The 15,858-nt window shown below is 37.6% G+C and overlaps 1 protein-coding gene across 5 annotated transcripts in view; it reads left to right on the plus strand.

Moving 5' to 3' along the window:
* The window catches only part of LOC131077033 (sodium/hydrogen exchanger 1), a 182,190-nt gene that overhangs the window by 38,150 nt on the left and 128,182 nt on the right, over window positions 1–15,858 (plus strand). For all 5 annotated transcript variants that reach the window (XR_009113518.2, XM_058014396.2, XM_058014395.2 and 2 more), the window contains exon 4: window positions 2,160–2,257. Coding sequence is in view for 4 of the 5 variants with exons in the window: in XM_058014396.2 (XP_057870379.1) it covers window positions 2,160–2,257 (98 nt within the window). In the remaining variant the exon portion in view is untranslated. The remainder of the gene's footprint in view (window positions 1–2,159; window positions 2,258–15,858) is intronic.

Below are 15,858 nucleotides of genomic sequence, written 5' to 3' on the forward strand. Positions count from 1 at the left end.
AGATCTAATGAATAAACAGTAGCTCGAAAAGCTCTACAAAGTCAGTCTAAAATTACTTTCTGTAATCCTCTAGCTTGAATAACATAGGCTTGACAGAAACCACTTGACATCAATGACAAAATGTCTAACACATTTAACAAGGGTCCACTCAAATCATATGGACCAGGTTCTTTGAACCTTTTTCCAGCTACAGTAAATGCACTGATCAATGATACCCAATATGGTCAATCTCCTCGCAACATGGAATGGCATGTAATAATAATGAAAATTAGCACATTTCATCCTTGCCTTATGATGCTTCTTTTGGTTCCATGAACACCTTTGGGTGAACAAAGAACCCTGACTGTGAATGTACATAGCTTGAACCGTATTTTGCATGGTTGGACTTGGCAGACCTAAAAATTTCAACTCGACCTTAAAAACCATAAATTTCGTATGCAAATCAGGTGGGTTTCAATCATATGCTATTTTTTATTTTTTTTGCAATTTTGATATGCTAATTGTGAATCTAAAAATGTTTGTAAATCATGAATCATGCTTACCTAATATTTCAATGTTTGCAAAGTGACAAAGGCTATAAAATCTCTGTTTAAATGTTCTAAGGGCGAGCATAAACAAAAGGGCACATGCAGGCTGAATTTTTAAGCAATTTAGGAGCATTTTTTTTGTGCAAATCCCTTTGTTGTTTCCACGTTTCACTCTCAAACTCTTTGAGTACCCATGAGTGCTTTTGCAAGTCAAAGTGGAAAACTTGTCAGAAACATGTTTCTGCAGTTTGTGAGTTAAAGTCAAAAAAGCTCAGGGATGAAAAAACTGCATGAGCAAGTATTCTATGAGTACTTAAACTATGGCTAGAACAATCCAGTGGATAAGCCTTGTATCTGTGGGTTAATCCAAGAGCCCACTACATCAGTCTTTATGTCTGGAGGAGAATTCATCACAGCTGCAATTTATTACCATATATTGACTGGCAGTGGAGCTTGTAAAATTTTATGATTTTAAAAATCAAAATGGAGGTCAAGGGAAAAATCTCTCCAATTCTATTTCTTTTATCCTTGTTAATTCAGTCCTGGATCATTCACTTAACTCTATGATTCTATGTTTGAAGATGAAGGAAAGAGCTAATAGTCTTTCTTCCGTATCTTTGACACATGGGCAATATTTTCTTGACATTGTTTTATTAGAATTTTTTTGAAGTTTTGTTTTCTCTGTCTATTGCGTTAGCATCATGTTGCATTTAAATTGCTTAAATTCATAGTACTTGTAAGGTTATATTTTCAATCAGTTGTTCAATAATAAGTCTGCTTTTGTACTAATAAAAAAAAGGAAGCTAGCTTTTTAGGGCACTGCCAAGCAAGTCACCAATTTGGTGTATAGATCTCCCTTGCATATTGTTCATTGGCTTGTACAACCTTACCCCCTTCTAGTTTTGAACCCATGATCTTCTCTATGTAGGAGACATGCCTTACCATCAGGCACACGTAGGCTGTTCCTCTTCTTGTACAAAGACCTTACTTTCATTGTTATAATAAAAAGTACAATGCACATTTTTTTGAATGGAATCTAAAGCTGCCCAATATTGATTGATCCATGAATTTTAGGTGAATTGGAGTTCTTAAAGATTTTATTTTTTCATGCTGTGGTTGATATGTTCAGGCTGCTGAAATATCCTCACTTGCATTCCTTTTTACTTGGATGTAAAGATAGCGATGTCTCTGCTCAGGCTTCTTGGACATTCAACTTAGTATTTGGACACAAGCTGACTGAGAGTCTAATAAGACATCACCACTTTCAATCTGTGTGGCACTTCTTAGCAAACCTTTACCCCTTTTTTTAAGATCAGCCTAATTATATTACTACTATATAACAGATGCTTAGAATTATACTACATGGATAAATCTGCATATGCTATAACAGGCATAGATAGCTAGGAAGAATCACTGTGGTCTTTCATCATTAATGTTGGGGGATGTTGGTACAAATATATCAACTGGAATATACTACAAAACTTTGATAATGAAGTGCAAGAAAACTTCTCTCTGCAAGGAAAAGTAAAACTACATTAAAATGTCATATACGTGTAAATTTGATGCTATAATTTTAAATGTGTTGGAGAACTTCCTATAACATTTTGTTTAACTTCAAAATTGCTTGTACAGATTTCAGGTTAAGAAGAAACAATTCTTCCGCAATTTCATAACCATTGTGCTATTTGGAGCAGTTGGCACATTTATCTCATTTGCAATTATTTCTTCTGGTAAGTGTCATTATTTTAACATTTGATTTCAATTAGAGACAAACATATTTTGTCTAAAGTAATTTTTTCTTGGAATTAGTATAATGAAGATATAGATCAGTGATGTGCTGAATTTCCTTTTAATGTGTCCAAAATTAGGATTGGTTTTTCTGTTGTAAGTATATAATATTATTAATTGTTATTGTCACCGTAGGTTTTCATAATAAAGTTTATTTTTATGACCTGAATACAAGGGAAATTTAATGCTCATTCTCTGATAATAATTTAAGCTAAAGAAATCCTGTAGTCCTATTTAAATATGCAATAACTTTTTTAGACTCAAAATGTCCATACATTTTTTGAGAAAATTATTGTTAGTGGTCATATTGTTCTGTTGGGTATGTGTTGTTTTAACAACTCCCTATTTCTAGAGTAAGGTAGATTTGTATGAGAGAAACTTGAGGAAGCTCTTTCCTATATAAATGTATTGTCTTGAATCATTTGGCATGGTGAATACAAAAACAATGTTATTTGTGTGTTTCTTTGAAAAACGATATGGTATCAGAGTGGTTTAAAAGGCATGCAATTCGTATAGACATGAATTAGAAGGATATCAATTGTTGCCAACAGTTTTTAAGGATGTTGTTGCTCTTCTTGCCAATAATCATCTTCACTGTTGACTTCCCTTACAACCCTGAAAAGTGGTGATTATGGGCATTGGCATAACTGCAAAGTTCAGACTAGGGACCATTCTGACTGTCAATTCATGAAGAAACTATCTCCTTCCAGAAATTATTCTTGAAGGATTGGAGCATGTAACAAAGGTATCTCCTTCATTCGATTCTTTTAGCCTTTATTGAATAATCTCTACACTTGCTCCAAAAGCATGATTTAGTATATTACAGCCACAGGCAATTCGTAGTGTTCAATGATGTTGTTGCCTTCGATCTTGCAAGATAAGGATCTTGTCATTGGATTTTATTATTGGGTTTGGGAGCCATGATATACACATTGTGTAGCTCAGAGATTCGTGGAGTATAGAACTGTTTGTGTGAGATATCCAAGGATTTCAATCAAGTAAACACCAGAAGCAAAGATGATTGTGTGACTCACCTTCAACTTTCCTGTGGCCTAGAAATATCTTTTATTTTCTGCCTCTATCTTGTGGTTTCTTTTGGTAACCATCCACGGCTTACAACTTGCCATTGGCTCATACCGTGACAGGAGGACCCCAAAACACAGGGAAGAGTGGAGAGAAAGAAAGCGGAGGTATACAATCTTCATATTCCACTGACACACTGCTGCTGAGAAGAATCCCCATTGTATTTTTGAGGGCAAGGTGCTGTTGCATCGCATGAACAAGTATGGATTTCTTGATGAGAGTCAAAACAAGCTTGATTATGTTTTAGCATTGACAATTGAAATCTTCCTCAGCATTGACTCTATACCCTTGTGTTCAAGACTAGGATGGCTAAGTCAATTTTACAAACAATGACATATAAGGGGGCGGCTGACTAGTGGTGAATGTTCCATCTTTCATGGTCGAAATTGATTCACAAAACCACATAGACATCTTGTTAACTAGTCCTCTTGGTGGGAGACGACCTAGCTTGCGTAAGGTGCATTATTGGTGGAGCTTGATACCTTTGATTTTGTTTTGACTAAACGGATAGTCATGGACAAATTAAGTTTCATTGAGAAATTTGAAGGTCAGTACTTTCATAATTGGCAATACAAATGCAGATACGGTTGATCGAAAAAGATATTTGGACTATTGTCAAATCTTACGCAGTCTTTTCAACTGATTTAAATGAACTTGCCAATTGGACTATCAAAAATCAAAAGCATTGGGGACTGTTGGCCTTGGCTTGTCAAAAGTGTACTTATAACATGTCGATTTCACAAAGTCTACAAAGTAGATTTGAGATTCATTAAACTAGCCTTTCGGATCTGAAGCAAAAAGTGCAAAGACAACATTGAAGTAGAGATTGTATGGATTGAAGATGGATAAAGGTGCAAAAATGGTAGATACTATATGTAAACTTCGCTATCTCTTAAATTATTTAGTTGGCATTAATGAGAAAGTGAAGGATGATGATGCCAAAGCAATAATTTTGAATAGTTTTCGTAAAAACATGTTTGGTATGGTGAATGGTGTTTACATTAAGCAAGGTAATCATTAGTCTTGAAGGAGTAATCTCTACTCTACTTGAGCATAATGAACACTCAAAAGCGGAAGAAGTCTTATACGTACATAACAAAACAAGTTCACTTTCAAGAAAGGGAAAATGTAAATCCATGTATTTTCCTTCAAAAGGAAAAATAAAATGCTCCTATTGTATGAAGTAGGACATGTAATATTAAATTATAAGAAGAGGGCACATGATTTACTAGATGATAAACTAGATCAACATGCTTCCTTGGATAAAGAAATCGATTGGAAAGACTATGCCAATGATGAAGAGCTATCTTGTCCTAGTGATGAAGAATATGTGTTTTAAACAAATTCAAGCTTGGAGGCAGGAGGCAATAGAGTAAATAGGATACTCAACGTTTCCTCGTTAATCACCAACAATAGGGCCGCCTATTGGCTTTGGTTGTGTTTTGTTTTCTATTGTGGTGTGTGCTTCTGTTTCTATGTTTCTAATGACTAATAATTTCACATCTTGGGGGGAAATATAACACCAATATTCCATTTCTAGTGGCAATTACAATTTCCTATGCTGTTGGAGATCGAGTGGAAATGAACAATGGCTACTTCTATTCATGTGTGTGTTATTTCCTTATGTAACCTCTTGGTGTAAACTATTGTAGTAAGAAAAAGCACTAGTGTAATGTAATTCATGAGTCTTGAAATAGTTAGTGGTAATCTAGAAAACTATGCAAGGTGAATAGATGAGTGGTAATCTAGAAAACCATGCAAGGTGAATAGATGAGTGTGTTCCTATTTGTGTCTAGGTCTATGGTAAAGCTGTGTGCAAACCATGAAAGGTTAATGAGAGGTGCTTTTCGCTTGAATGCAGATCAAGAGCCACAAGAGTTGGGCTTACTGTAGTTGAAAGTGTGAAAGTTTTCCCATGTTCACACTAAGGGGGGGAATGTTGGCAAAACTATTGTTAGTGCTCATATTGTTGTGTTGGGTATGAGTTGTTTTAACAATTCCCTAATTCTAGAATAAGGTAGAACTGTATGGGAGAAATTTTAGGAAGACTCCTTCCTCTATAAATGTGTTGTCCCAAATGATTTGCCACGGTGAATACAAAAACAATATTATTTGTGGGTTGCTCTAAAAAACAATAACATTCTCATTATACTCATACTCGATAGAATGTTAAGACTACAAACTTATGCCAGAAATCAGAATTGGAACTGCATTTTCTAAAATCTTTAAGCCTGCATATAGAAGCCTGCAATTGTCATGGTACACACGATCTGTTTAGAGAAGAGTTGCGATAAATGTAAGTAACGCTTGTGTTTTTGAAATAATTGATACAATTGACATGCTTGGAAGGATTACTCACACCTGAACTCTCTATTGCTAGCTGAGGTTGTTCCACTGTAATAGAAGCTATATAATACATAATAGAGATGCTTTCTAATTACTGTACAAATTTCCCTACTGGAGATTTTTGTCTTCATTAGAAAACATTCATTCCAAGTATTGGCAAAAGTGGGTAAGTTTGAGGTATTTGTGTTGTGAGAGAAGTTTGAGGTATCAGCCCTTGTTGTGCATTCTTCTCTGTGAGAGAAGTTTGAGGTATCAGCCCTTGTGTTGCATTCTTCTCTGTGAGAGAAGTTTGAGGTATCAGCCCTTGTGTTGCATTCTTCTCTGCGAGAGAAGTTTGAGGTTCCAGCTCTTGTTCCACCCTCTACGAGTAGGTACGGTGAATGTCATGTGAGAGACTCCATGACTTAGCATTTGTGTGTACTCACCCTTTGGGAGTGGCCATGACTATGTAACTCAGATGTCCAAAAGGATTCCTCCCTAGCTAAGAGGGAGTGTTGATGAATAGTTTCGGTCGGATCCCCAAAACCCGACTTCGCTATAAAATGTGTGAAGGGCCTTTGGCCTTACACATTTATATTCGACTTCTATATATATTTCTGATTTCTTAATTAATGAAATGGTTATACTCTGAGTTTGTAGTTAAATGAAATGATTTGTTAAAGTAGTCTAATATATATCCCGCCACCCTTAAGGACGTGATTGATTACAATGAAGAGACGTGATGATAGATGCTATGACCCACTTGTTAGAGAAGTCGTGTTGGTTGGAGGAACCTATAATCGGGTATATGTATGGTATATGCATCGAGACATTATCACCGAAAAAGATATCAAATATATATCCATTGGGTTGTATTACTTGATCAGCAAATCAACTATTATCTTCAGCAGTTCGAAGCAACACACATCTGGCAGATCACGTTATCTACTACAGCAGACCGATCTTCTACAGTAGTCTAATTTATTATCTTGTGTGTTATACTGTTCTGTGCATAAAGCTTCAAGTAGTGAAGGCATTCTTTGTAAATCATACTCAAACCTGATTAAATATAACTGAGAATTTTGTGGCTGGGTTTTTCACCTTCATAAGAAAGGTTTTCCCAGGGTAACTTAGTGTTCATACTGTTCATTTGTGGAGAATTTTTGTTTTTGTTATAATCTGATCATAAAACTTAACATGGTATCAGAGCCACGGTGAAAGAAAATCATGATCAAATTCTATACAACTTTAAGTATTCTCTCCTCTCTCCCTATCGAGCAGTATCTCTAAGTCTCGAAAATGGTGAACGGTCTTAAAGTCGAAGATAGGCTTGAGGCGCATCTAACTTCACCTCATGGAAGTTTAGAGTACTCATTGCTCTTGAAGAAAATGATCTTCTTCAACTCATAGAGGAAAAGGATTTATCCGAACTTGAAGATCATGAGGAGAAATTGCAATTCAAGAAAAATGCCATCAAAGAAAAGAAAATATTAATCGACTCCGTGAGGGATCACTTGGTGCCTCTCATCTCCAAGATGACAACTGCAAGAGATATGTTCAAGACCTTGGAGGGTTTATATGAGATTAACAACGTAAGTAGGGCTCTTGCCTTGAGACAACAACTCCACCAAGTAAAGATGGCAAAAGGAGATTCAGTAATCACCTACTTCATGAAAATTTCAGAATTAAGAGATCAACTAAGCGCAATTGGAGATCAAGTGATAGATAAGGACCTTGTTATGCTAGCCTTGAATGGTTTGCCTCATTCATGGGAGCCATTTATACAAAGAATAAGTGGAAGATCTAAATTACCTAAGTTTGATCGACTCCATGCAGATTGTATTCAAGAAGAATCAAGATTGACTGCTGGAGGAATTGTCAAGAGTTCTCAAAATGAAGATACACATGTTCTTGCCATTCAATCTACCAAGAAACAAAAGTATTAGAAGAAGGGCAACTTCAAAAAGATTAGAGAATTCAAAACAGATTCTGCACCTGATACAAGGAAAAGAAAGAAAGATCTCTCTTGCATCCAGTGTTTTAGGTGTGACAAGTTTGGTCACTTTGCAAAGGATTGTTTGACAAGACCTAATCATCAAGGAGCAAACATCAATGAAGTCTCATCTCAGAAGGAGGTTGAAGATAACTCCAATGGTTTTCTTTTCATATCAGCATTATCAAGCAATGTTCCAACGGACAATGATACATGGTTAATTGATAGTGGAGCCTCCCGACATATCATTGGTCATCGAGAGCATCTTTCTAATCTAGTGGAGAAAGAATCACATCTCCAAGTCATTATTGGGGATGATGCTCGCTATGCTGTCAGAGGAGTTGGTGCTACTTCTCTAAAACTTGAATCTGGAGTTTCTCTACACCTAAGTGACGTATTGTTCGTACCAGGGATCAAGAGGAACCTTGTGTCTATTTCAGCCTTGGAGGATAAGGGATATCAAATTGCATTTTTTGAAGGAAGAGTTCTTGCTTGGCCTAAGAACTCCAGCATCAAGACTGCTCTTGTGATCGGCAATCGACATGAGAGTTTATACAAACTCTCCACTCTTCCAGTTCAAGCTCTTATTCATGATTCTTCCAGTTCTAGCGAACTCTGGCACAAAAGACTTGGACATCTTCACTTCAGGGCTCTTCCATCTTTGGAGAAGATGGTAAAAGGTATTCCTAAACTTATTCATGTAAATGATGGTACTTGTAAAGGTTGTGCTATGGGTAAAAATATTAAAAGCCCTTTTCATAGCAGTGAAAGTAGGTCTAAAGAAATACTAGATCTTGTACATTCAGATTTATGTTGTCCAATGTCAATTCCATCCCTAAGTGGATGTTTGTATTATGTAACTTTTATAGATGACTACTCTAGGAAGACTTGGATTTATTTCTTAAGGTCTAAAGAGTCTGATGAAGTCCTAGGTAGATTTAAAGAGTTTAAAGCTCTTGTAGAAAATATCACTGGAAAGAAAATTAAAATTCTAAGGTCTGATAGTGGAGGTGAATACACCTCGGGTAGCTTTCGTGATTTCTGTATTGAGGCAGGGATCAAGAGGGAGTTTTGTGTTCCTTACAACCCTCAACAAAATGGGGTTGCTGAAAGGAAGAACAAATCTATAGTTGAAGCTGCAAAAGATATGATTCATGACCAAGACCTTCAGATTTTTCTATGGGCAGAAGCCTCTAGAACAACAGTGTATGTTCAAAATAGATGTCCTCATTGGATATTACAAAATATGACTCCTGAAGAAGCCTTCTCAGGTATCAAACCTGATATTAGTCACCTGAGAATATTTGGCTGTCCTGTGTATGTTCATGTTCCCAAGGACAAGAGAACCAAGTTGGAGCCTTCTGGCATGGAAGGAATATTTGTAGGCTACAATGAAACCTCCAAAGCCTAACGTGTTTACATTCCTGGTCAAAAGAAAATAGAGGTTAGCAGGGATGTCACAATTGAGGAAGATGTTGCAATCAAAGGGCTCATGCATGGAGATAGATGATGAGACTCCTCAAGACATGGATGCTAATCATGCTCCTGAGATTCGGAGGGAGGCTACAGAACGTGATATGATTAATGATCCAATTGAACTTTTGGATCCCACTGATGGGCCCAAAGATATTGTTGTGCCTCGAAAGAGACATCTTTGGGCGCGAAACACTATGCAGGAAGCAGAACAATTTGCTGCTCCTAGAGGAACATTCAGAGAAAGCAAAAGACCACAAAGATTTTCTGGTTATGTTGCATTAATGTGTAATCTTATTTAGTCTGAACCTTCTAGTGTAGAGGAAGCCGCAAAACAACAAGTTTGGAAAGATGCAATGGATGAGGAGTATCAATCCATTCTCAAGAACAATGTGTGGGATATTGTGCCTAGACCAAAAGGGAAGTCTGTTGTATCTTCCAAGTGGTTGTACAAGATAAAACATGCAGCTGATGGCAGCATTGAAAAGTACAAGGCTAGATTTGTGGCTCGTGGCTTCTCTCAACAAGAGGGAATAGACTACGAAGAAACATTTGCTTTTGATGCTCGCTATACTTCCATTAGAACCATCATTGCCATTGCAACAACTAAGGGATGGAAGTTGCATCAGATGGATGTGAAGACTGCCTTTCTCAATGGTGTGATTGAAGAAGTCTACATCGAGCAACCTGAGGGGTTCGTGACTCATGAGAAAGAGTCTCATGTGTGTAAATTGAAGAAAGCCGTATATGGTCTTAAATAGGCTCCTCGGGCTTGGTATGAAAGAATTGACAGATACTTAGTGGGTTTGGGTTTCTGCAAGAATGATGCTAATCCAAACCTTTACTTCAAGGTATTCAATGGTGATATGTTGATCTTGGTACTTTATGTTGATGACCTATTTGTTACTAGAGAAGATCATCTCATTGATAGATGTAAGGAGTTGACTTCCGAATTTGAGATGAAGGACTTAGGACTTATGCACTTCTTTCTAGGGTTGGAGGTGTGGCAGATGCCCAATGGCATTATCCTAAGTCAAGGAAAATACACCATCGATATCTTGAAGAGATTTGGAATGACAGATTGTAAACCTATGTCCACACCAATGGAAACTAACTTAAAGAAACTAAGGGAAGCTACAACTAGTTCAGATCTTGTGGACCTTACTATGTACAGGCAATTGATTGGGTCCCTGATGTATCTAGTTAACACTAGACCAGATATTTGTTATGCAGTAAGTGCACTCAGTCAGTTCATGAGTGAACCTAGACAGATTCATCTAGTTGCAGTCAAGCATATCTTGAGGTACTTGCGTGGCACAGTTGGATATGGCTTGAAATACTCTTGCAGTATGGACCTGATTCTTGAAGGATATTCTGATTTTGATTGGGCAGGGAGTGTTACTGATCGAAAGAGCACTTTTGGTTGTTGCTTCAACTTGGGATTTGCTATGATTTCTTGGTGTAGTAGGAAGCAATCTTCAGTAGCTCTGAGCACTGCAGAGGCAGAGGCAGAATACATTGCAGCATGCGTAGCAACTCGCGAAGCAGTGTGTCTTTGTGAGCTCCTTGCAAGATTTTTTGGTCAATCATTGGAGCCTACCATCATACATCGTGATAACCAAAGCTGTGTAAAGCTTTCAGTCAATCCAGTATTTCATGACAGAACGAAGCATGTAGAGATTTAGTACCACTATATCAGAGATATGGTACAAAGGAATGTTGTTCAGTTAAGATACATTTGTACTGAGGAACAGACGGCTGACATTTTCACCAAGCCTCTTGCGAAAGTGAAATTTGTGCATTTTCGAGACAAGCTTGGAATTGTGGAAAATGAAGCTCTTGCTAAAAGGGAGTCTCAACATCAGTAATTACTTGATATGTATTGTCATGCATTCTTCTCTGTGAGAGAAGTTTGAGGTATCAACCCTTGTTGAGCATTCTTCTCCGTGAGAGAAGTTTGAGGTATTAGCCCTTGTTGTGCATTCTTCTCTGTGAGAGAAGTTTGAGGTATCAACCCTTGTGTTGCATTCTTCTCTGCGAGAGAAGTTTGAGGTTCCAGACCTTGTTCCACCCTCTGCAAGTAGGTATGGTGGATTCACCCTCTGCGAGTAGGTACGGTGAATGTCATGTGAGAGACTCCATGACTTAGCATTTGTGTGCACTCATCCTCTGGGAGTGGCCATGACTATGTAACTCAGATGTCGAAAATAATTCCTCCCTAGCTAAGAGGGAGTGTTGATGAATAGCTTCGGTCGGATCCCCAAAACCCAACTTCTCTATAAAATGTGTGAAGGGCATTTGGCCTTACACATTTATATTCGACTTCTATATATATTTCCGAGTTCTTAATTAATGAAACGGTTATACTCCGAGTTCGTAGTTAAATGAAATGATTTGTTAAAGTAGTCTAATATATATCCCGCCACCCTTAAGGACGTGATTGATTACAATGAAGAGACGTGATGATAGATGCTATGACCGACTTGTTAGAGAAGTCGTGTTGGTTGGAGGAACCTATAATCGGGTATATGTATGGTATATGCATCAAGACATTATCACTGAAAAAGATATCGAATATATATCTATTTGGTTGTATTACTTGATCAGCAAATCAACTATTATCTTCAGCAGTTCGAAGCAACACACATTTGGCAGATCACGTTATCTACTACAGCAGACCGATCTTCTACAGCAGTCTAATTTATTATTTTGTGTGTTATACTGTTGTGTGCTTAAAGCTTCAAGCAGTGAAGCCATTCTTTGTTAATCATATTCAAACCTGATTAAATATAACTGAGAATTTTGTGGCTGGGGTTTTCACCTTAATAAGAAAGGTTTTCCCAGGGTAACTTAGTGTTCATACTGTTCATTTGTGGAGAATTTTTGTTTTTGTTATAATCTGATCATAAAACTTAACAAGAATGTGCATGCATGGTTATTTCTAAATGAAGAGGAAGTTCTATGTAGTTATAAATTACATTGTATAAGTGAAATGTTCACCCCTGTTTTTTTTTTTTGAAATGTGTTTGCAAGTTTATAGAACCAATGAAAGTTGATTGCTGTTTGATGCTTTCAGATTTCATTCATAATAAGGAACATACACAAGCATGATACTTTTGAAACATAATTAATAAAGCAAGGAGCTGATAACAATTAAACTATTTTCAAGCATTACAAATCTGATTTAAAACATATTGCAGACCTGTTATAATCACCATACAATGAATAGGAATGCTCAGAAATGTTTCTAGTGTGAAAGCTAGGCTTCAATAAGACAAGGGTGATTCAAGGAAAGTTTTCAAAAGTCTCCAACAGTCCAACTAAGCTTCAAACCGCTCCAGCTCCTGGAAAGACAATCAGCAAAGATAGGTGCCACCAAAGCTCAGGCTAACTTTACACATTGAATGGAAACCATCCATCCAAAGAAAGTATGAGCAAAAGTTTCACCAATCTAAACTATCAATCCTTCATTCATCTAACAACTTCAAAGCAAATTACTTAAAGCAAATCTATTCTAAAGTGTTGAAGAAAATATGCAACCATGCACCACTTGATAACAATAAGACTTCTAACCAATACTGATAATGAACTTTTTATTATTCAAGTAGCTCTATGCAACAATTTCATAAATCTCTCCACACTAAATGAAATGAGAGAATGCGTTTATATAGAGTTTCTGAAAACAAATGAATGGCCGAGATCAATCTAAGATCAATGGTCGAGATTAAGACAACCTAACTCTAATTAGGGTTTCCCAAAATAAAACTAATATCCAGTGCATGCAAAGACAAGTGGCACAAGGTGCTATCTTTTAGGACTGCACCCCCTTCTCCCGTCGAGAGGCATGATCAACCTCTTCCATTGTGACATGTGGCAGCACACTGACTTTGCATTCTAGTCCTTCCAAATCATCTGCACATACAACAAAAGTAATTTCCCAATCTAATTCCTGTTTTTGGAAAGCATCCTTGATGGACAGGAGGTTTGATGCCATAGCCAGATTCTGCTTTAGGACTGGTCCAGTGGTGAAGATCTCTTGTGTCTTGGTCTTTAGATTTTCTAACTTCCTATCCTTCTCTCAGATAGTTTCCTTTTCAAGTACCTCTGCAACTACAAGGTAAACCTTGTCTTGAATTTCTTTTATTGGCTTTTCAGCTCTGTCAGCATCTACCTTCACTTTCTCTAAGACTTCACTGCGTGCAACCAATGTCCAGTGCCAACTGTTGAAGTCATATGCAACTCTTGCTTCAATTATATCCCCATCAATTAGTTCTTGCTTCGAAACTCCTTTCAATTCTCTAAGGCATGGGACAATTCTGTCTTGAATATCTTGGAGATCAGCCCATGCTTCTGCCATGCATACAATCCTGGAGAGTAAAGAGGAGGGTTGTTCATATGTTAATGCTAACCTTTCCTCAAATGTGGCTGCCTCTTTACTTGTGCTTTCCATCCATGCCTTGGTCTCTTTGGCTGGCACTGCTCCTTCCTCAGTTTTTCTGACTATTTCTTGTGAATCTAAGAGTGGAGGAGCTTTTGGATTTGCTTGATCAAGTGGCTTAGTCAAATGCTGAATATAATCCCTTAGTCGCTCAACTTCCTTCTTATATTCCTTCTTCTTTTCTATTTCCTTGTCCGGTCTTGCCTTCATGGAAGCAACTGAATTATCCAAGTCTTTAGCTTCCTGCTTCTTGGTAGTTGGTTCTAAACTGATTGTAGTGATCTCATATTCATGGGGACCAATATCTCCCTTTGCCTTGTCCACTTTAGGTATAGCAATTTGCATTGTCCTGCAGTCAACTTCATCTCTTTGGATGGTGGAAAACCTTCTGGATGGCTTCTTTGTGGCAACTTGTTCTAATTTGGCTAAGAAATCTGCCATATCATCCTCTTCATGAACTTCTATTTCTTGTGTCTTTACTTTCAATCCTTCCTTCAACCAATCAGGAACAGTAGGCTGCTCAATGCCTTCCACTTCCTAATTGCCTTCTTCACATGTGATACCCCGAAGGGCGGAAATCATTCCTTCTTGAAATTCACCTTCCTCAACATCCATTTCATTGTCCGACTCCAAATACTTCTGTGCCGGTAGGAGACAGAGGCTGCTCATCTTCTTGATGGATTGACTCTACGTTTTCTCCATGAACTGGGGAAGGAATTTCCATCTCTGTCAATGACTCATCAATGGCCAATATGTCATTTATGTTTGCTGATGCGGCAGAACAAGATGGTTCTAGCCTTTGTTTCTTTTGAGTAGGTCCTTCATTCACAATTGCCTTCCCTTTCTTTTTTAGCACTTTTGATTGGCTTGGCACTTTGAGATACCTCTGTATTTGAAGAACATTATTTTGCTTCACCCATCAGGTCATAAGTCAAGGTTATATTTCTCCGTCTTAATCAATGACTTTGTTGATCAACCCACCACCTGGAATATTTCACAACTAGCCGCATCAAGGTGGTCAAGTCTGCATGCTCTGGTGTAATGTCCCCTTCTCCTTAGCACGTGGACATTCACGCGGTGGGCCTATAATTTGACCCTCATAGGCCAAGGAGTTGATTAGGAGGTCGACTTGGCGGAAATTAGTGGCTTCACATTCTATTTCTACTTGGTTTTATGGCGAAATAAGGAGATAACACGTATTGTGAGACGTGTGCACTTTAATTATAATATAATAACATTTTAAAACTGCAATTAAAATAACATATGTAATAAAAATAATAATGAAGTGTACCTACTGGATAAGAAGGGAATATTCTAGAAGGAATCTTATGGTGGGCTATGAAAAGAATAAATAGAGGAGGGAGATTCATTGTTGAGCATCGGTTATTTGTTATCTTCTCTTGCATTGTGGTTGTGGAGCCAAGGGTTGTCCGCAGATTTGGTCTCAGGGAACGATACCTCGCTTTGATCTGCATAACTGAGGGGGTAAGAGATCCCTCCAAAGGGTTGCTTTCAGAGTGGGAGACATTCAGTCCTTCATATTGAGCTGATTGGGATTTTATACCAGTTTCATGGAGTACAATTTTTTGTTGAAGACTTCAGCTATTGGGGTGAATAAATAGTGAAAATTGTGACTATTCATTTGGAGAGGCTAGGCGAATCTTCCTGAAGCATATTGGAGGAGTTTGTGTTGATTGCAGATGAGATATCAGATCTGAAGACACATTGCATCAGACCCTCCTCCATCACGATTTGCTCCTAGGCCATTGGGAATGCATCATTTCATGGGCATAAGGACAGTGATAGTTTTGGTGGAGTAAGGCGATTCATTTGTAGACAATTTGAGGTTGATTTTTGTGGAGTATTCAAAGCTATATCAGACTGAGATAAAAATTGTGGCAGGCAGCTTCCCCTTCGACTTTACTCATAAGTCCTCTTATTGGCATCGAATCTCAGCTATAAGGACAGCACCACACTTGTCAAGGAAGGACGATTATTTTTGAAGGAGAATTAAGGACTTGCAACCACCAAATCATCATTATATCAGACCTCAGCAGGGGCGATTTATGAATGAGGTTGAACTGTCACATTGGAGGCACCTTTGACCTTGATATTGCTTGCTTCTTCAAAACACCTTATCCCAGGTTCATTTGCAAATAGACTTCATTGTAAATTTTCAGTTTGGTGTGCATAAGACTAGGACTGTCATTTGTTTTCAGAAGTATGAAAAT

The sequence above is a fragment of the Cryptomeria japonica genome, chromosome 9 (assembly GCF_030272615.1).
Source record: "Cryptomeria japonica chromosome 9, Sugi_1.0, whole genome shotgun sequence".
NCBI classification, from domain to species: Eukaryota; Viridiplantae; Streptophyta; class Pinopsida; order Cupressales; family Cupressaceae; genus Cryptomeria; species Cryptomeria japonica.